At 41.3% G+C, this 23,171-nt stretch overlaps 1 protein-coding gene across 1 annotated transcript in view; it reads left to right on the plus strand.

Annotated features, from left to right (window-relative positions):
• Nucleotides 1-23,171, plus strand: part of epha6 (eph receptor A6) — an 888,039-nt gene that overhangs the window by 714,681 nt on the left and 150,187 nt on the right. Inside the window, exons 6-7 of the mRNA XM_068040607.1 lie at nucleotides 1,645-1,769; nucleotides 6,940-7,102. Coding sequence (XP_067896708.1) covers nucleotides 1,645-1,769; nucleotides 6,940-7,102 — 288 coding nt within the window. The remainder of the gene's footprint in view (nucleotides 1-1,644; nucleotides 1,770-6,939; nucleotides 7,103-23,171) is intronic.

A 23,171-nucleotide genomic window follows, 5' to 3' on the forward strand; every position in this document is an offset into this window, starting at 1 on the left:
GAATACACAGATGTCAGTGGCCCCAGCCTTCAGAACGCCCTCTCCTCTAGTCTCATATAAGACTGGATAGTGGTGGTGATGCACAAAAATGTGAGGTGAAATTATTTTTAAAGAATTCTTGAATATTGCCAGAGAAAATAATGCAAATAATTTTGACAATGGGTGTGAAGCAAGACACTAATTAATACTCCCCGTACCTGCAAGTGTAAGGGGAGCCACAGTTGCCACATCACAACTTAAATTTTCTTTCCTAAAAACATATTCCGCACCTCTACCATATTTTTCTTATTGCACAGATGTGATACTCACATTAACTCTTTTCAATCATAAGCCTGTCAAAGATTACAGTGTCCATTTATTTGAATGGGTGTAGTAATGTGGTGCTTATGTTACTGTACTAGTAATCCAGGGAATGTGAATTCAGATCCCACCATGGCAGATCGAGAATTCGAATTTAATTTTATAAATCAAGGAGGGAAAATGCTTGTACCAGTAAAAGTAACCATGAAACTGTTGGATTGTTGTAAAAACCCAACTAATATGGTTTAAAAGGGGGAGATGGTGGCATAGTCATAATGTTACTGAACTAGCAATCCAGAGGCCCAGGCCAATGTCCTGGGGACACGGGTCCAAATCCCACCATGGCAGCTGGTGGAATTTAAATTCAATTAATAAAAAAAATCTAGATTTGAAAGCTAGTCTCAGTAATTGTGCCATGAAACCATCATCGATTTTTGTAAAAACCCATCTGGTTCACTAATGGCCTTTAGGGAAGGAAATCTGCCGCCCTTACCTGGTCTGGCCTACATGTGACTCCAGACCCACAGCAATGTGGTTGACTCTTAACTGCCCACTGAAATAGCCTAGCAAGCCACTCAGTTGTCAAGGGCAATGAGGGATAGGCAACAAATGCTGGCCTTGACAGCGACATTTACATCTCACGAAAGAATAAAAAAGGGAAGGAAATTGCCATCCTTACCTAGTCTGACCTATATGTGATTCTAGTCCCACACAAGCATGGTTGCCTCTTAATTACCCTCTGTAGTGACCTAGCAAGCTATTCAGTTGCATCAAATCACTACAAAAAGTTCAATAAGAAGGACCACCACCACTTTCTCAGGGCAATTAGGAACGGGCAATAAAGTGTTGTCCTTTCCAGCAACGCCCACATCCTGAAAATGAATTTTTAAAAACAGAATAGGTGACATAAAAGTTCAGCTTGGTTGTACTATGGAGATTTGCTCTCTTTTGGAATAATTGCAGTAGTATCTTTCTGACAGCTCCCCGCCAAGCTACATGAGAAAACCAAATGTTAGTGGTTGTGCATCCTGTTAAACATAAAAAGGTAAAATATGGCCCATTGAAACTTCTGCACTGTTTGTGACCCAGTTGTCAATAAGCCACTTAGATCCATTGAAGAAACTATAGCCCGAGGAGTTATTGGTCAAGCACAGGAGGCAGTGAAGTTCAACAACAGTGCTAACAGAAGAGACTGAGGGTGTCCACCTGTGAAATTGAAATAACCACAATAGCATGTTGCATTATAGCAATTTGACAACTGCTGCTAAACTAATCCAAAAGCCAAAGATTCACTTGAGCTGGTTTTCCCTATGAATATTTTTACAGAACCTTTTGTCCTTTCAGCTCCCTCTCTGATTGGGTTTCTGAGGAAAGATTGGGCAAACCAGAACAGTATTGGTCTGTCATGGCAGGAGCCTGAGCATCCAAATGGAATCATTCTGGACTACGAGATAAAGTACTATGAAAAAGTAAGGATCCATTGAAAATGTCACTGTACAGAATACTTAGTTCCTGAGACATTTCACGCTTACTAAATTGATAATCTCACAATGAAACCTTATCAAGTTTAAAGAACTGGGTAATAATTTTGCAGTGTTTTTAAATGAATTGAAATATTTCCTTCCCCCATTAATATTCTAAATGATAGTTGCTAAAGGAAATGAAACACAAAATAACTGTGCCTGGTTTTCTGTTGATGTGATTGGCTGTTCCAGTGAAGGTCGTTACCAGTGATAAATTCAACATTAAATCACAGCTCAAAGGTGGACTGTTCCTCCTTTTGCTCCTACTCTTAACTTTGGCATTGTATGAAAGCTTCAGAAAGTAAAATCTCTCACACGATTACAAAGCTAAGTTCATCAATCTCTGCTTCCAGTGGGGCACCATGTTAACCAAGAGTACAGATTGAAGACTGGATTATTAAACAGTAGCATCACCTCCAAGCTATTGGGCTTGGTTGGAGAATCGTCTGTTGGCCATATCAAGCCTAGATATCTGCACAGCAGAGGATACCTGGGAATCATTAAAAGACGATAATCTAATTGGAGGAACCTGAGGATATACACAAATGATGTCACCACAGTCATGCATCTAGCAGTTTACATACGTCAGTGAGCACTAAGATTACAGCACTGATACAGTTCCCTGGTAGCTGCTAATTTTTAACTGTTTTAACTTCATTTGGATTAGATTGAAATCTGCTTTGAGTTGGAAGTAGCTAGTAGTAGCTGATTTTAGCTAGCTGCCTGCCTCAGATGTGTGGTGCCAACCACTTTAAAAGATTAGCAACTGACATGTCAATGTATATAAGTAGAAAGGTTTGAGATGTATCCATTATACATTGTCCACTCCCACGTTCTATCGTCCATAAACTTGATGTCATTCCAAAACTCTGCTACCCATGTCCTAACTCTCACCAAGTCCCAGTCACTTATCACCCCTGTGCTTGCTGACCTACATTGGCTCCTAATTAAGCAATGCCTCATTTTAAAATTCTCATCCTTGCTTTCAAATGTCTCTAGGTTCTCCTACCCACCCACCCCACCCCAATCTGTGCAATCTCCTCTAGTCCCACAACCTTCGAAACATCTGCACTCATCTAACTCCAGCCTCTTGAACATCTCTCATTTTAATCACTTCACTGTTGGTGGCCTTGCCTTCAGCTTCCAAGACCCTAAGCTCTGGAGTCTCCGCCCCCCCCCCCCACCCCCCCCACCGCAGCCCCACCGTCCCCAAATCTCTCTGCCTCTCTTTCATCATTTAAGATGCTCCTTAAAACCTAGATCTTTGATTAAGCTTTTTTTCATCTGTCCTAATATCTCCTTATGTGGTTTTGTGTCAAATTTTATTTCATAATGTTCCCGTGAAGTGCCTTGGGATGTTTTATTACATTAAAGGTGCTATATAAATACAAGTGGTTTTTGTTGTATTTGTGTCACAGTTTAAAAACATAAAAAAAAGAAAGCCATTGCCAGTTGCAAAGAAACTTCTTTGTGAACACAAAATATATTCTAATTAACTTGAGTAATCTCATTGAAAAATCCTATGTGAAAAGTAGGAAGGCTGGTATCTGGCAAAGTATAAGCTGTATCAAATTGATTAAGGGAAGATCCCAGCAATTATACCTTGCGACATTAAAAGGGACACACTAAATTATGCACTGCTGCACGTTAGCAACAGGACAGTGTAATGGTCCTGTCCTTTAAAATTATTTATTGGCCTGCTTATCATGAGCACTGCAACTGGAGAGCCTCTATTAAGTTTTAAGTCGATAACATCTGTTGCACTTTACCCATCACACTTTAAAGTGCCAAATATATCAAAAAAGAGAAAGAAAGTCATTCATTCCTAGAGCTAGATTTACAAGCACCTGCCAACCTGCAACCTTCCCTCAACCACAATTAATGTCTAATTTGGTCTCACATTTACAGATATTAGACCTTGTGCTCTGAAAGTGACAGGATGAGTTAAACATTTTCTTAGCAACGGAATAATATGTTACACATTACATGCTACAGAGTTCTGGTCATTGTAAAATAGTATATCATCTGACTTTGCATGAATAACACTGTGGGAAATCCACCAGTAATAAAGCAACCTATCAAACATAGAATGATATCATTCATCACTATATCACCATTGCAATAGAAATAGTTTTCATTGTCAGGTTGGTTCTTCTAATTCATTCAATGTTCAGGCTCTTGTTCACAACTCTTCCACTCCCTGACCAATGTAATACAGGACAAGAAAGTCTTATGATTTGAACCCAAATTCTGGAGAATTAAAATGAAGATTGCTTCCCAAGGTTACCAGCAAAGCCATAACATGCACACAAAGCCCTCTAGTTCATCAATAGCTGGTCAGCTCAAACACCAGGAAAACAGACACTTTTGGGACATAGCCCTTCCTGAGATGCTTTACAAATAGTTCTTTAGCTACCAAAGCCCCACTGAAATAACACAGAACAAACAAAAAACACATTGAAAATCAGCTATCTCTCACTCTATTCCAGCTGTTAATAAACTAGGAGCCACAAAGAAGGGAAATGTAACATATCCATTGGCACTGAATCATAAGAACAGACAGATGAAAAATATCCAGCAATCCCATTTTGTATGCATGTCATTTCTCTTAAATCTCAGTGCAGATGGCAGGATACTTTCAGACTGCAGCAGCTCAACTCAGGTTACAAGATAATTCTCACTGAATCTATGACAGTAGTTACAGAGGAGTGAACTCAAGGTTATATTGTAGTTTTAGGCTTCAAATGATGTCTGAGACGTGCAATTGGCTTCCAGTCTCATCACTCACCCCCAACTGCTGATTATTTTATAATGAGAAAAGTCTGGAATTGCTGTTGAACATCCACATTGGACAGTCAAAACAACTTATCTTTCATACATACAAAATGCATGTGATGGACAAAATGCCTACTTACACGAATTCTGTAATAGTTGGTGAGGTCACAGATCAGCCATGATCTTATTGAATGGTGGAACAGGCTCGAGGGACTGTACGGCCGACTCCTTCTCCTATTTCTTATGTTTTTAATGGGCAGTTGTGAAAGGACCTTTTGTAAAACATGTTACTTCTGTCTCACTAAATTAACAAAAAGCTGTTTGTTCTTTAAGCAAATACACTTCTTTCATAAAACAAAAGCAGAAAATGCTGGAAATACTCAGCAGGTCTGGCAGCATCTGTGGAGAGAAAAACAGAGTTAACGTTTCAGGTTTGTGACTAGATTAGAATTAGAACATTACAGCGCAGTACAGGCCCTTCGGCCCTCGATGTTGCGCCGACCTGTGAAACCATCTGACCTCCATTTTCATCCATATGTCTACCCAATGACCACTTAAATGCCCTTAAAGTTGGCGAGTCTACTACTGTTGCAGGCAGGGCGTTCCACGCCCCTACTACTCTCTGAGTAAAGAAACTACCTCTGACATCTGTCCTATATCTATCACCCCTCAACTTAAAGCTATGTCCCCTCGTGTTTGCCATCACCATCCGAGGAAACAGACTCTCACTATCCACCCTATCTAACCCTCTGATTATCTTGTATGTCTCTATTAAGTCACCTCTCCTCCTCCTTCTCTCCAACGAAAACAACCTCAAGTCCCTCAGCCTTTCCTCGTAAGACCTTCCCTCCATACCAGGCAACATCCTAGTAAATCTCCTCTGCACCCTTTCCATAGCTTCCACATCCTTCCTATAATGCGGTGACCAGAACTGCACGCAATACCCCAGCCTTTCATCAGAACTGACAAAGGGTAGAAATGTAATAGGTTTTAAGCAAGTGAATTGGTGGTGGGGGCAAGAGAACAAAAGGGAAGGTGTGTGATAGGGCAGGAGAGATTAGATGACAGAGATGTCATGGGACAAAGGCAAAGGGAGTGCTAATGATGTGGTGAAAGACAAACCATTAGTCCAGAGAGAGTGTTAACGTCAGAATAATGAGCGGCCCTGTCCAAAAGCACAAACATGAAAAACCAAGTTTAAGGCAGGCAAATGGTTAAAAATAAAATAATAATAAAAAGGGCAATTCATGCTCTGGAATTATTGAATTCAATGTTGAGCTCGGAAGGCCGTAGAGTGCCTAAATGGAAAATGAGGTACTGTTCCTCGAGCTTGCGTTGATGTTCACTGGAACACTGCAGCAAAGAACAGAAATTTGGGTGTGAGAGCAGGGTGCTGAATTGAAATGGCCAGGAACCGAAAGCTTGGGGTTATGCTTGCAGACTGAGTGGAGGTGTTCCCCAAAAAGCTCTCTGGACTGAATTACTATTTCTAACCTTTGCCAGTTCTGCTGAAAGGTCACAGACCTGAAATGTTAACTCTGTTTCTCTCTCCACAAATGCTGCCTGACCTGCTGAATATTGCCAGCACTTGCTGTTTTTATTTCAGATTTCCAGCATCCGCAGTATTTTTCTTTCTTTTCTTTCATAAGTGATTATGCCCATTTCAGAGTTTAAAGGCCATTAATTGTTTAGCAGAAGTAGTTGAAAGTAGTTATAGATTCCAATTAAATTAATTAATGTTGACAACTGGATTGCATATTGGATTTGAGCAGCATTCCTTCACTTCTGTCACTTGGATTTGTATCTAGCTCACACTGATGGGATCACTGTCTTATCTCCCTGATGGACATATGGATTTTAAGTTTTAAAAAATTGTTTATCACCTGAATCTAGTTACCTGTGAGAAGCTATAGTACAAAGCTGCAAAAAGTTTAGCATTAAATTCAATTCACTAAATTATCAGTCTCACTAAGAGATGGCCCAAAGAAGACATGCTCTTCTCGGGCTCTTCCAGGCACATTGGGAAACTTTCCTGTGCACATTACATATATATGGACCTAGCACAGAGAATACATAGAAGGCACTTTACATCTATTTTGTGTGATATCTGGAAGTGGTGGTTACTGACATTTTGGCCTATTCCAAAGTGCTGACATCCCTGATCTTAATGAACAGAAAATGCACCCAAATAAATTTACAAAAAAAATATATAAATTTGTTTACATTTCTATGGCTTTGGGTGTTGATGGGTGATGGTCAGACATGTTGGACTTGTGCAGCCATTTAATCAGCAGTGGGTTTTATTTTGATCTTCATGTAATTTATCCTTAATTTCATGCAGGAACACGAACAACTCAGCTACTCCTCTACAAGGTCCAAATCTTCCAGTGTAATCATTAATGGACTGAAGCATGCTACGAAATATGTATTTCAGATCCGTGCCCGGACTGCAGCTGGATATGGCAGTTACAGTCAGAAGTTTGAGTTTGAAACCGGAGATGAATGTAGGTTTATCTGGAATGTTGCCCATAACTTTTTACTTATGTTTGATTTAACATTTGGACACATTGTTACTTGCTTGCTTTGGTCTACTTCATAGAATAACTGTAATTTTTTTTTTACAATCTATAAACTAAAAAATTAACAAAACTTTATCAGCTTGTTTTGAGATAGTTCATTATTACCAACCAGCTTCTTTTCCATAGTGTATTGAGAATATATAGTGTTTGATGCCCATGTTACATGGTTAACAGATTGAAAACATATTTTCCTCATTACTTCAAAATCTATCTGTCACCAGCAGATTACAATCATCAAATCTGTGTCCAAGTAGGGTAACTAAAATGTTGTTTCTTTTTCATCCCTGAGTTCTAGCTAATCTTTGATAGTTAATTCAACTAATCTTTTGCTACCCAACTTATATCTGAATTCAGGCTCATTAAAAATACTTACCAAATATATCAAGATATAAGTATAGCATGTTGCAATTGACTTATATTGCACAAAGAAAGTAATAGTCAAGCTTGCAATTGTCATGCACAGTATCATTCAGTGCTTTACCAGTTCTTGTTATGCTAACTTTTCTTTACTAGACTGGTTACTATCTGAGGGGAAGCATTTCTCCTTGATTGTTGCATCTGTGTGCCAGTATAAATGTGTGAGGGGAGATATGTTGGCAATAGTGCTTTGTTCCCAAATCCTCTTTTGTAAGATGATCGAACAAAGTTTTGTTACTTGCCATCTAATTTGTCTGCCATCTTTCCTCTAGAAACTGATATAAACTGAAGCAGTCGAGAAGGGAAGCTTCCTTATTAAGTTGCATTTTCTCTAGTAGACTAATGTATCAAAACTAGTGCAGCAAAATGGGTGAGAAATTGGGCTCATCAGCGCCATGATTTTGGGTGTGACTTGTGCCTGTAGAGCTCCAAACTGACGTCCGTGGCACACACGTGTGCACATTAGTGCGGCAAATCCCACCTGACACCATATTGATGCAGACATTAGCAACTGTGCAGTGAATGTCCGCCAGAAGTATGCAGAGCAGGCAGAACATGATGTCAGCCAGGATGCCAGCAGTTCCACATTGGAGCTTAATGCTCCAGCCAAAGCCCTCTCTTAACTTTGCATAGCTAAACACACATTCAGCAGCGGGAAGGACACCCCACGGTGCTATTTAAAGGGATCATCAGCTACTTTCAGGTTAGTTTCTGATTGATTTCTTCTGGTTGTTGCTGAGATTGTACAAGTCTTTTGTGCTTTTTTTAAAGTTGTGTCAAGTTGCAAAAGTCTACAGGGACTGCTGTAGCAGGTGCTGAGGGACATTTTGTTGACTTCAAGGTTCTGCACAAACCAGTTGTTCCCAGACATGGTGCACTTTTAGGCACACCCCTTGGAATATAGCCTGACCAGGAGAATGAACAGAGGTTACACAGAGCAGGACAAGCTGCTGGAAGATGGAGGAGGAGGAAGGAGAGAAGGGCTTTCAGCAGGAACCATATCTGCCCAGTGTGTTCCGGGAACAGTTCTCTTACCTGAACCTCTGGGATGAACAATGTACCAATAATTGTAACCTCAGCGCAGGGCAAGGACCACATCACCGGTGACTGAAGGTGACCCTGGCCATGAACTTTTATGCATCTGGTTCCTTCCAAGCTGGAGCTGAAGATATTTGCAACATCTCTCACTGTTGCGAAAGGGAGGTCACTGAGGTTCTCTATTCATTTAAAGCTAACCAGATTTCATTTTCTCTTGCCAGTGTTGCGACCAGGTGAGGAAGGGGTCTAGGGTTCCCCCTCAGCCTTCACCTAGTCTTACCATAACAAGCTTTAATTTTTAAACACACTGTTGGTTTAGCACCCCCCCCCCCCCCTTAGTGAATCCTTGTTCACTAGCTTCCAAATATAAGGCAAATAAACTAGCCAAACAGGTTTTCTTAGGTTTAAAGAAAAAAGGCTGAACTTTATTAAATGTAAACTCTAGTTCTGTAAACACCTATGGATATGCAACGCACCCATGCTAGCATGCATATGCGATACACACATGCAGATAGAGACAGAAAAGAACAGAAGAAATAAAGTGGAAAAGTTTTTCCAGCCACGTCTGATCTGTTTAACATGTCATTTCCTCACTCCAGCAGCAGTTTAAAATCAATGTTCATATGTCAAAATTAATATGCCTCATTCTTGGAAGGTGGGGAGGGTCTGCATGACACCAGTGAGAAGCAGGTGGAGCTAGCATGTAGCTTCACTAGGATTGCAGTCTTCCCCATAGTGTGGGTACCATTGACTGCACACACATCGCTTTACAGGCACTCCACCTCAACTCTGTCTTCATAGAATCATAGAATGTCTACAGCACAGAAGGAGGCCATTTGGCCCATCGGGCTGGATTTTAAGAAGCTGTCAATGTCATGATCTGTGGTGGGGGCCCTTGAAGATGGCTCTGGATGAGGCCTGCCACGGGCCTCGATGCCGGCAGGGCCTGGCCCAATCCTCCCAGCGGTGGTGAGGCTCCATGACGGTCCGCCCAACGCTGGGCAACAGGACCACAATTTGAATATTCAAATCAATAAAATTAATTAATTTACATACACTTAACTTAGATCTTGAGGGCCCTCCATGATCTTCTGCGCAGTGGCCGGCAGACCTAAGTGAAAAGGACAGCAGAAACCCAGACAAAAGTTTTGAAGATTCAGCACCCATCTCCAGCCAAAACCAAATCATCGGATATACCGATATGAATTTCAAGGCCTCAGACAGGAACTAGGTGAGCCTATTGACAATTTTGTAGCAAGATTGAAAAATGCAGCCAGAAAATCTAAATTTAAGGACACAGATGAACGGCTGATAGATCAGCTCATTTGGGGTTCTACACATCCTGAAGTACAGAAATCTCTAATCGGACAGGACAAGCTCACAATATCGCAGGCTGTAGTCACTGCCAGACTATATAAAGCCACTACATAGAGCAGACAGATGAAGACTCTGACCTCCCAAATGGCTAGCCTTCAGTTAAGCCAAGAGACAGGCAGCAGGGTCGATCCAGCAAGACAACATTAACAACATCACCAGCAAGTGACTCGACATCACCTGTACAGCATGGCAACTCACCACTGAGAGCAACAAATGCCAAATCTACAAGATGGAGGCACAACATCTTACCACCCAAGCGATACCATGAATAATTTTTTAAAAAATACACGCTATAAAAGACTCTAAAAAAGGGGTTCAGGTTATTTCCACAAGTCGGATGATAATTTTTTAAATTTATATTGACACTTATATTGATATAGGGGCATTATGTTTTAAAGAAAGAGGGACGTTATATATGTAATATATTGTTATACTATCTGTAAAGTGTTAGGAACTAATTAGCTGGGAACTAGTTGTTATGTGTAAGTGTTCCAGTAGGGGGCCACATTCACGGCTGCATTGAGGAGTCATGTTATATGTAACACAAGAACTAGTTGAATCAGGTTCTACAGCACAGAGCATTGTGCTGAAATAAACAAGACTGACTCCAGCCTTTTCTAAGTTTAAAGTGTGATTCTTTCCAACATCTGGGAATCAGACAACAACATAAAGACAAAACAATTACAATACAAAAGGTCCGACCAGAGTTTAATCATTGTTATGATCAGAGAACTTTGCAGATTGGAAAGTACTTGTAAATTTCAGTCTCCAGGTCAATTCTGGCATTCTTTAAGATTGTTTTGGTTTAGCATCTGTTACAAAGTGTTTGATGTGTGATGTCTGGCATGTGGTAGATTAACTCTAGCTATAATGTTATATATATTATTTAAGGGAAAGATAGTAAAATAACAAAGATCTTGAGAAAATTAGGAAGTCAAGTGTATGACAGCAAATGGAGTACAATGGGAATGCTTCCACACTTGTCATTATTTTTGAAAAGAAACAAAAAAGCGTAGAATGATAAAAGCCTATTTGATGTATTGAGCCTCCTCATTCCATGCACCATGTAAAGTCTTCCTTGATTCATATGTTATTTAATCCACTAACAGAAAGGTCTACACATATATTTCCTGATCCCCAAATGAAACCAGGCAAAATTCCAGAACAGTTAACCCTACAGGCTACAACTTCCAGTCACCTCTGACTGTCATTTCTGGCGGCCAGCAAAGTGCTAACCCCTTTTTTGGGTTGGCATGCGCAAATGAGACAGTAACAATCTAGTCATATTATCTGTCACATTTTACATTATGTTGTTCTGTCTCATTTCTATTATAACTTGCATTAAATGAGCATCTACGAATGTTAGGTGCTATACAAAAGAAAGAGGTGGAGCCTGGCAGCTATATTTGTAAGATTTCCAGAAATCTTATTTCTGACTTGACTTTGATGCTCTGTTTTGCTCTGCTATTGTCAATGATTTTCCATCTGCCTGTGGATCATTTTTTGCAAGACTTCCATTCCCATTTACGTAGTGGTAGAATTCCAGAAAATCCAAGCACTCTTAGGGTACTTTTTCCTGGCCCTGCGGAGGTGGATTTGGAGTTGGGGTTCTGGGAAAATAGTGAAAATTCCTATCATTTTGACTTGCTGACACGGTCCCATCTCCAGGCGTGTTTCTCAGGGCTGGGCTGCCTTTGGAATCAGCAACCCACTAGCTAGAGGTGGGCAGATGATCAAAATAATTAAGGCCTCAATTGAGGGCCATTTTCTGAGAGTGATGCAAGTTTGCTCGTGTCCCACAGGTACCCCCTTGAACACCCCCCCCCCCGCCCACGCTGTGTCAGGAACCAGGCAATGCTTCAGAGGCGGCCTCTCGGCAGGAGGCCAGAGGGCCATCAGAGGCTGCTCCAAATGCCGGGTGACACATGGCTCAAAGGGATGCAATCACATCGGAACTCGTTCTTGTGGAGGGGTTCCCCCTCCACATTGAGCTCCCTCACAGTTCTGGGCCTTGTTTTTCATTACTCCCTCTGGACCCTTTTGCGAGCACCTGCATTTTGAGACGCCCCCAGGTCTCCCTCTTCCACAGTAGCGCTCACCTCTCCTAGTGGGCTGCCAGCCAGTCATTCCTTCAAATCCCTCTATTGACCCACTCGCGTCCCTGTTCTGTCTGCCATCCTTACTTGGATGGCGAACAGTTTGGTTGCTAATTAGTATGCCAACTCCTGTAAACTTATGCCAGTGGGCACGCTGTCAAGAAGTGCAGGCAAATGGTCCCAATGTTGAGTTCCCGACACTCACGGTAAAATTCAGCCGTTATTAGATTGCATCCACTTGGCCAAACGTGCTCCCTTGTTCAAAGTCACCCACGGGAAAGGATTCCACAGTCTCAATGTGTAGTTTTTTCTGACCAGCAGAATTGCATTCTGCAAGTAGAGGTTCACTTTTCTGGAAGTTGTCATAATGCTTTAATTTTAAAGCAGGCCCACATGACACCAAGCTTTGACCTGGAAATGGAAATCTCTGGATGGCTTCTGAGAAACCTTGACTATCTCAAATTACAAGCATGGTTTCCCAGGACACAAGCTGAACAATGATATAATAAAATCTTTTAATCAAATAGGAAGGTAATAATTGTGCATACCATTGTAATGTTGAAATTGTGCTTCAGGGATGTTGATCAGTCTGAAAACGTCCTGCAATATAGTCTTACTGGGGTCTCAAGGACCATACTCCATGCTGCACAACTTTTGTCATACTAAGAAGCCAGATTATGGAGACCCTTGAAGAGGAATACTCATGAACAGCAAAAGGAACAGCAGCAGTCTCAAGAGCATGCGACCGACAACACATTATTGGCTGTAAGCCACATTTGTGCTCAAATATTACTCTCCACTTCAATAAAAAAAATCATTATATCATTGTTCAGCTTGTGTCCTGGGAAACCACACTTGTAGTCTGAGATAGTCAAGGTTTCTCAGAAGCCATCCAGGGATTTCCATTTCTAGGTCAAAGCTTGCTGGCATATTGGCCTGCTTTAAATGACAACTTCCAGAAAACTGTCTAATGCTATTAGCTATTCTGCTAATCAAAAACTGCCACTGTCAAATGATTGCAATAGTCTCCTGAGAAGTGTAATTCATGTGCCACTTTGAGGAGAAGGAATGACGGGAGGATTTCATCATCTGGTACAACAAAGAGAAGGAAAAGAAGCAGAACTCAAAACTGTCACATGCCCTCCTACCTCCCCCTCTCTGATCTTCCTGATGACCTCTCTCCTACAATGTGGGGTGCCAAACAGGGCCTCTCTCCTGTGCCTGATCTTTGGAAACAGGATTTCAACAGCTACATCTGAGAAAAATGGGGGGCTCTCTGTCTTCCAACTGACCTAAGAGGCATTTTTAGCAAAATAAGTAGCACAAGTGTAGTAAAAACAAATCAGAGAATGCATGCTTCTTTGTGTTACTGTAGAGCTTTAAATCCTCCCCTGCACAAATTCTCACCACCACCTGCCCCCAACCTTCATCCCCCTCCATCTGAGGCATTTCTAACATCTGGATATTGATATGAGGTTGACTCTGGAAATGATGGCCGGGTCCGGGCTGAAAGCATCAACATCGTGAGAATCATTGTACTTCTGTTCGTAATCACGCCCAATCCGAAAATCTAGGCTGGACCAAGTTCCCTCCCATAGAACATTTGACTTCTTTGTCAGTACTTATCCCTGTAACACTAAATCTCATTATAACCTCAGCTCTGATATTATGAGACTCCACTGATATTAACACCTTGCTATGGGTGGATACAGGTTATGAAATGAGGCACTCTATTTACATTTGCAGAATTTTATGATCTGGGATTTCAATGAATGAGAATGAACTGCATCACTGCAGAGTGACTGAGTAACCTGCTGCAAGCTGATTTACAAATACTCTTGAGGAGTGAGATTGTTCTTCCCATAGTAATGTATATCACAATAGCATGAAGATTTAATGTTATGGGGACCTTTCGGGTCACTGCAAGGAACATTGGCCAGATAAGCCTGTCTGCAATACATATTTCTCTAAAGTGACTGAGGTCATGTTTGACAAAGGAACTAGCTTCATAACTGCACCACTGAAAAGGAGACACTGACTGGAGAGGGTATCTAGCTTTTATTGGGAGCTGATTTCCCAAGGATCTCGGACATATAAATGGCACCAATGTGGATATGAATCTTCCACACATCAACCTGAATTCATGTATGAGCAGGAACAGATTCCACTCCTCAAACATCCAGCTGATATCTGACGACAGAAATATGATGCTACATGTTAATGGTCAGTATCCATGGAGCTGTCATGATGCTTTATGTTGCCCCAGTTTCTTTGAGGGTCCCGAGAAAATGAAGCATGGCTGTTGGATTGTATCGGAATACTCTATATATCTATGGCTGATAAATCGGATTAACCGTCCCCCCCAACTTCCCCTATCCCAACTTGTAGCAGCTGAATACAAATACAACAAATCCATGCCACCGCTCAAATCACTATGGAGCACAGCACAGATATTGCCAAAGTGACAATTTTGTTATTTGGACTGCTGAGATGGAATGCTGCTCTGCAGTCCAGCCAAAGTAACCACCCTGTAATGTGTATATTTGTCATTACAATTGTGCTTTGAATTCTTTAATTTTGTACATTAACAGTAAATATTTTATTGCCCAATTTCAACATGGATATGGCAATAGATATTGCAAAATATGCTCAAGGTCATTCTGTGTCAATGTGTTAACTACATCAAACAGAACCTAACACGTACTGTTGGAGAAATAGATTTGGATTTAAATTTATATCTAGGGGTTTTATATGTGATTCCTAATTTGACACTTGAATAATCACAGCCTTAGTCTGCTCAGTTCTGCATTATTCAATTCTGCAACAAAACCTCAGTTGGTTCCATTGAATGTAACATTATAACATAACAGTGAAGTTCACTTCCCAGGATTACAGTTCTTATTTGGCAAAATTGGCTTTTGTGTTCCCAAATATATGAAGATAATACTCATATGCTGTCAGGATTAAATCAATCGCTTTCCTTGATGGTAAAAAGAAATATAATGAGAATTAGCTAATAGATAAAATCAGTTTAGACAGTTTCTGTATTGTATGGATTCGGCCTTTCGGAGTACATTTTCAGTAAGTCATTTGTAGTCCTTTTTTCTTTGTCTCTTTATACCATTTTTGACATTATCATACCTTATTTGTTATGTGTATTGTTACAACCTCAGTCGAGAATACTAACATTAAACCAAGAGATATGAACTTCCCAGACCGATTAAAGAATTACACAACAAGATTTCATGCTTTAATTGTCATGCTAGGCCCGCACCTGCCAAGAATGAGGCACATCAGTTTTGTCCTGAACATTGGATTTTTAACTGTTGCTGGAGCGAGGAAATGACTCGTTAAACAGATCAGCCGCGGCTGAAAAAAACATTTACTTACTAACAGACATCGAAGGTGAGGAAGCGCATTCCAGGGCCTGCTAAGGAGGATACAATCCACAAGGGCCAGGACTGGTTAAACCTGCTGGTCACATGACCACCTGGCTGTTCCAGGGTTTTTCTTTTGAACTGGCCACAGAGAGTTTGAATTCAGAAAGTCTGTTTGCTCCTGGACTGAGAAGATCTCTCCTGTCTGCTCTCATCTGTTTCTCACAAGCCTCTGAATCCATTTAAGATACATGAACCCCAAGAGAGAAAAGTCTCCTACAGTGAACAAGCTTTAGCATAGGTTTTCTCCGGGTGCTCCGGTTTCCTCCCACAAGCCAAAAGACTTGCAGGTTGATCGGTAAATTGGCCATTATAAATTGTCACTAGTAGGTAGGTGGTCGGGAAATATAGGGACAGGTGGGGATGTTTGGTAGGATTATGGGATTATTGTAGGATTAGTATAAATGGGTGGTTGATGGTCGGCACAGACTCGGTGGGCCGAAGGGCCTGTTTCAGTGCTGTATCTCTAATCTTAATCTTATAATAATCTAATCTAAGAAGAATACTGGGGCCCAACAAAAAGCAGGATCTACCTACAATCAAGGACTCTACAGTGAGCTCGAAGAGCTGTAACAACAACTCTTCAGATATTGCCTCAAACTTTTCCACTTTATTTTTCTTCTCTTTTCCACTTTATTTTTCTTCTCTTTTCTGTCTCTATTTGCATGTGTATCGCGTATGCATGCTAGCATGGGGCGTGTCATGTATCCGGAGGCGTTCACCGAATTAGAGTTTAAGTTTAATAAATTTCAACTTTTCTTCTTTAAACCTGAGAAAGCCTGTTTGTGCTGCTTTCTTTGCCTTATAAGTGGAAAGTGGTGAACAAGGATTCATCAAGGGGGTGCTCAAAACACAATGTGTTTAAAATTAAACCCTGTTACAGTAAGACCAGGTAAAGGCTGAAAGAGAACCCTCGACCTCTTTCTCACCTGTTCGTAACATAAGACTTTTACAGAACTAAAAATCAACATTAACTAAACAGTACTTAGTAGATAGCTAATACACTAAATTACAGAGAAAGGTATTTCCCATTAACTAATTAACATACTTGAATACCCCAAACTACGTTTATACATTGCAAAGTGTTCTCAACGAAACGGTATCCTTGCAATTAAAAGTCCCAAGCTCCTCCCAGCTGCAATAAGTTGGATTTCCCAGTGTTCTTCTCAAAGCCAACATTCTCTTCACTCAATTCCTCTGAGCAAATTCAACTGGACTTCCGTTAATAAGGCAATCTCTCGTAACCCCGTTGGTCTTTGCTCCTCCGCAAACCTTGAGCCTTCAAACTGGGTTCATATCTTAGTAGCCTTTTGCTGTATCAGTAACCTGAGAGCAGATGGTTCCCAGAAAAACAGCCCACTGGGCTCCCTCTCTCTCTCTCTCTCTTTAGACTGACTGCTGGTCTTTGTTTCTTTTGTTTAGTACCCAGACCTAGGAAAGCCTTTCAAATTTATCCAGATCAAAAATCAATAGTCATTTGCCTTTGACAATTCTCAGAGACCATAAGTCTGACCATAGCAAAACCACTTGGGCCTTCCTTTGTTTCCAGGCATTAGAAATAGCAACTCAAATCTGCATTTTAGAGCACCTGGCTCCCTGTTTACAATCTGAGAGTCTGGGAGAGTGAACCTCATTGTCCTTTGTGTGTTACAACCTTATACCTTGCTTTCAAAAGGGTCTTTGATCTGCGTTCCTTGTTCTCATGGTAACCAAGACCCCTGCCTTGTCTCAGGGCAGATTTTGAGGTCACATGTTTCCTCCATATGTCCATTTTACACTGCATTAAAGATCACAGCTTTTAAAACTTAGCCATACTACAAAATCCAGCATTTGTAAAAGTATGCACTTTTGAAGCAGTACAAGGAGTACACGAACAAGAAAGTCCTGTTACAATTATACAGGGCTTTGGTGAGACCACACCTAGAGCACTGCGCAGAGTTTTGGTCTCCAAATCTAAAGAAGGATATACTTGCTTTGGAGGCAGTACAACGAAAGTTCACTAGATTGGTTCCTGGGATGAGAGGATTGTCTTATGATGAGAGGCTGAGTAAATTGGTCTTCTACACTCTGGAGTTTAGAAGAATGAGAGGCGATCTCGTTGAAATATACAAGATTCTGAGGGGGCTTGACAGGGTAGATACTGAAAGGCTTTTTCCTCTGGCTGGATAATCTAGAACAAGGGTGCACAGCCTCAGGATTTACTGGTCAATCAACTGAGATGAGGAGAAATTTCTTCACTCAAAGGACTGTGAATCTTTCGAATTCTCTACCACAGAGGGTTGTGAATGCTCCATTGTTGAATATATTCAAGGCTGGGATAGAGAGATTCTTGATCTCTCGGGGCATCAAGGGATATTGAGCACATGCAGGAAAGTGAAGTTGAGGCAGAAGATCAGCAATGATTGTATTGAATGTCGGAGCAGACTCGAGGGATCATATGGTCCACTCCTGCTCCTATTTCTTATGTTATGTTCTTGTAACAATTAAATAATGTAACCTAGCTTTTTACAATTGAAGCAATACATCAGTTCAGATACTTGACCAATCCACCACTTTCCATAAAGCTTGGGATTGCAATTAAAACTGCACAAATACAAAGGGGTAAGAATTTAACACACATAAAACCCATTTACTTGTATACAGTTAAAAATCCGGGCGCTAACTGTCCAGCACTCTGCAGGTTTTTCACATCTACACTTAAGTGAAAGTCAACGAGATGCATGCTGTTTTGGATGGAACTGTTCCAAGTGAAACAATAAGAGAAGCAAGCTTTCTTACACTTGATGTGTACCAATTTAGTTATCATTTTTGATCGGATTCAAGTTCACTTTAAGAGTTAACTTGTCTTATGTACCATTATGATGCAGAATGTAATTTATTGCAGCTTCTCCTACAGTCCTCAAGTGTTCAACAAGCTCGATGACAGAAACAAATTAAGACAAGGCATTCAAACAATTGAAAAGCATCAAATTTCACTGTGCATTCTGATTGACTCAGAAAAATTATACTGCAATTGAAAGTGATGGGTAGTCAGTCTGTCTGAAGTGAAAACGTATTGTATCTCAGCCATCAGCTTGCACTTATCTTTGTGGTTTATTTTGAAATATGTGTATTTTCATTTTTTTTCCAAGGCCAAATTCAACCATTTTCATGATGAAGATTTCTTTGTAAGTTCCATGACCGTGATTAACTGGATTAAAGTCAGACGATTTTTTTTAAATTCTTGATTGCTTACATGCCCTCTTTTTCCTTATTGTTAACTGTATTTTCTCCTCTTATTGATTAATTTCTAATTGCATTATTCACCAATCATACCATTCAAAACCTTTCTCCCCAACGTTAATTATGTTCCCCAATCATGTTGCACCCAAAGAAAAATATCACCAATCACATTGCAGCAGAAAAAAGATGCAAGGTACAGCTGGTGACTTCCTCACCCATTGCTCTATAAATAAATGTGCAACATAATAGTAACATAAAATACAACAATTCAGAAAAATAGCAGAAACCTAACTATAGACACACCCATTTCATTTGCCAATTACTCTGTCAACTTTCCCCTGAATGGCCCAGGTTTCTTGTACAACATCTCCCAGTACTTCAGGACTCAGCACCTCCTGCCTAGATGTGCTCCAGCTTTGCCAACATATGCAAGAAAGCACAGTGCACAGAAACCTCACTCTTAGCTCCCATTTTGTACCCTTTAAAATAAATAACATGCAAACAATACCTACTCTACACATTCCTCAGCTCATCTCTATTCCACCCAATTTTCAAATAAAATGTAACAAGTTTTTTTTTCTGTTCTGAGTGCCAACTATGAACTATGAGCATCTGTGCCATGCATCTATCTCATTTACCCCTTTTGTTACAGTGCAATTGCCTGTCATCTTTTTCTTACCCCATTCACATTAGCAAATCTTTCTGGAGCCTGTCTCAGTCCAGTAGGAACATAGGAGCAGGAGTAGGCCATTCGGCCCATCAAGCCTGCCCCATCATTCAATATGAACATGGCTGATCTTTCACTTCAATGCCTTTTCCCCACTATACTCATATCCCCTTATGTCATTTGTATTTAGAAATCAGTCTGCTTTAAACATACTCAATGACTGAGCTTCCACAGCCCTCTGGGGTAGAGAATTCCAAAGATTCACAACAGTCTAGTAAAGAAATGTCTCCTCATCTCTGTCTTAAGTGGCTTCCCCCTTACTTTGAAATTGTTTCCCCTGGTTCTAGACTCCACAACCAGGGGAAATATCTTAACTGCATCTACCCTGTCTATCCCTTTAAGTATTTTATAGGTTTCAATGAGATCACCTCTCATTCTTCGAAACTCTCAAGTTAACATAGGTAACAATAGTTAACATAGGGATACTCCTGTTAATATGCACTCATTTAATTTTAAATATGTCACTGCCACAAGCTCACTGTCCCACCTGGATCATTTTGAAGTCCCTGCTGTTTACACCCTACCTGAGTTTGAGCTGCCTCAAGTCAATCCTGTTCAAAGCCCATCCCAGCCCTTAGCCCTGAGTGCTGAATGGCCCACATGTGGTCTCTGTCAATTGTTCAAGCTGCCTGATGCTCCAAACTTCCTTGGCACAGTTCAGTAAAGGGACTAGTGAATTATATAACAGGATTGGGATGGACTCCAGCTCTCCCAGCACTCCACTGCCTTCCCTCCCTCCATTACCCCTTGCCTTTTGCGAACGTATTTCCTAATCTTCCAAGCATTCGTTTTATATATAAACTAGCCTGGTGAAGATGGAATAAAAACAGAAAATGCTGGAAATACTCAGCAGATCTGGCAGCATCTATGGAGTGAGGAAACAGAGTTAATGTTTCAGATTGATGACTTTACAGCAGAACTAATGAGAGGTCACAGACCTGAATCATTAACTCGGTTTCTTTCTCCACAGATGGTGCCAGACCTCCTGAGTATTTCCAGCATTTTCTGTTTTTATTTCAGATTTTTAGCATCTGCAGTATTTTGCTTTTGTCTGGTTGAAGATGGAGGTGAGATTGGGAGATACTGCCCAGGATGGTGGTAGCAGCAACATTCTGGTTTATTGTGTGATTGAAGTAATTCTGTGGTGATTGAACACTTCTGGAGAAAGTTTTAGAGTTCCCTTGAACCTTGAGCAGAGATATGCTTTCTTACCCAGAGAGAGACAAAATCATTTCTATCAGTGGATTCAAATGTTGGATGGAAGAGCTATGATGATTGTTTTGATAAGGTAGGGCTCTTCAGCCTCGATAAGCAACATCTCTGACGTTAAACTCCAGAAAGCTTGTTATAGAAGGAGAATGCTGGAGCCTATCTTTACTCAGTTTTACATTTGCTGTACAGAGTAAAAGGATTACAAACATGTAGCTCCTCACTCAAACCCTCCACCAGTCTCAGTAAGTGTCTGCTTCCTTTTGGGCCTCCTTATCTCGAGAGACAATGGATACGCGCCTGGAGGTGGTCAGTGGTTTGTGAAGCAGCGCCTGGAGTGGCTATAAAGGCCAATTCTGGAGTAACAGGCTCTTCCACAGGTGCTGCAGAGAAATTTGTTTGTTGGGGCTGTTGCACAGTTGGCTCTCCCCTTGCGCCTCTGTCTTTTTTCCTGCCAACTACTAAGTCTCTTCGACTCGCCACAATTTAGCCCTGTCTTTATGGCTGCCCGCCAGCTCTGGCGAATGCTGGCAACTGACTCCCACGACTTGTGATCAATGTCACACGATTTCATGTCGCGTTTGCAGACGTCTTTATAACGGAGACATGGACGGCCGGTGGGTCTGATACCAGTGGCGAGCTCGCTGTACAATGTGTCTTTGGGGATCCTGCCATCTTCCATGCGGCTCACATGGCCAAGCCATCTCAAGCGCCGCTGACTCAGTAGTGTGTATAAGCTGGGGATGTTGGCCGCTTCAAGGACTTCTGTGTTGGAGATATAGTCCTGCCACCTGATGCCAAGTATTCTCCGAAGGCAGCGAAGATGGAATGAATTGAGACGTCGCTCTTGGCTGGCATACGTTGTCCAGGCCTCGCTGCCGTAGAGCAAGGTGCTGAGGACACAGGCCTGATACACTCGGACTTTTGTGTTCCGTGTCAGTGCGCCATTTTCCCACACTCTCTTGGCCAGTCTGAACATAGCAGTGGAAGCCTTGCCCATGCGCTTGTTGATTTCTGCATCTAGAGACAGGTTACTTGTGATAGTTGAGCCTAGGTAGGTGAACTCTTGAACCACTTCCAGAGCGTGGTCGCCAATATTGATGGATGGAGCATTTCTGACATCCTGCCCCATGATGTTCGTTTTCTTGAGGCTGATGGTTAGGCCAAATTCATTGCAGGCAGACGCAAACCTGTCGATGAGACTCTGCAGGCATTCTTCAGTGTGAGATGTTAAAGCAGCATCGTCAGCAAAGAGGAGTTCTCTGATGAGGACTTTCCGTACTTTGGACTTCGCTCTTAGACGGGCAAGGTTGAACAACCTGCCCCCTGATCTTGTGTGGAGGAAAATTCCTTCTTCAGAGGATTTGAACGCATGTGAAAGCAGCAGGGAGAAGAAAATCCCAAAAAGTGTGGGTGCGAGAACACAGCCCTGTTTCACACCACTCAGGATAGGAAAGGGCTCTGATGAGGAGCCACCATGTTGAATTGTGCCTTTCATATTGTCATGGAATGAGGTGATGATACTTAGTAGCTTTGGTGGACATCCGATCTTTTCTAGTAGTCTGAAGAGACCACGTCTGCTGACGAGGTCAAAGGCTTTGGTGAGATCAATGAAAGCAATGTAGAGGGGCATCTGTTGTTCACGGCATTTCTCCTGTATCTGACGAAGGGAGAACAGCATGTCAATAGTCGATCTCTCTGCACGAAAGCCACACTGTGCCTCAGGGTAGACGCGCTCGGCCAGCTTCTGGAGCCTGTTCATAAGTGCTGAAGTAAGACCCCAATTAACAGCCTCCACCTGCATATAATCAAACAGTTGATAGACAATTAACAGATTAACAGATTCCCTTCTTTCTTTTATAATACACTGTGGTTCAACATGCTCAAACATATGTTACAACTGAGGCAGGAGGAGTGCACTGTCTACCTCTAGTTCCACTTCTCCATGGGACACAACATATATTTAAATGTTTACCCAGTTACTGATAGAGCCAATTATATACTCCACCAACCAGATTTCATTAATAAACAAAAAAATTACAAACTAAGACTTAGTCAATAAAGATGCAAAGCACGAACACACAGATTGAAATATGAAAGTTCCTTTTTAGATTAGCCCAACACACACACACACACACAACAGTTAAAGAAAAAAAGTTTTCTGTGCAGAGATCTCTTTACAAAAAAGACAAAAGAAATACTTTGGCCAAATACTTGTTAATCCTTGAAGGAAAAGGAGAAGATATGGAATTATATCATTTGTCCCTTTATTCTGGTATCCCAAATATGTGTACACAGCTGTCGCTGGGATCTTTTTGGAGCAGTTCTCTTCAGGCGATATTGAGGATTAGTCTGGCAGGATTTCCAGGAGAAATGCGGCATCGGGGGTTTCAATCCATACACTCAATTCAAAGGGTTTCTCAGAGAGGTGGAGAAAGGATGAGCTGGTATCTTCTCAGCAGGCTGACCAC

Source organism: Heterodontus francisci, chromosome 10 (assembly GCF_036365525.1).
Source record: "Heterodontus francisci isolate sHetFra1 chromosome 10, sHetFra1.hap1, whole genome shotgun sequence".
Taxonomy (NCBI): Eukaryota; Metazoa; Chordata; class Chondrichthyes; order Heterodontiformes; family Heterodontidae; genus Heterodontus; species Heterodontus francisci.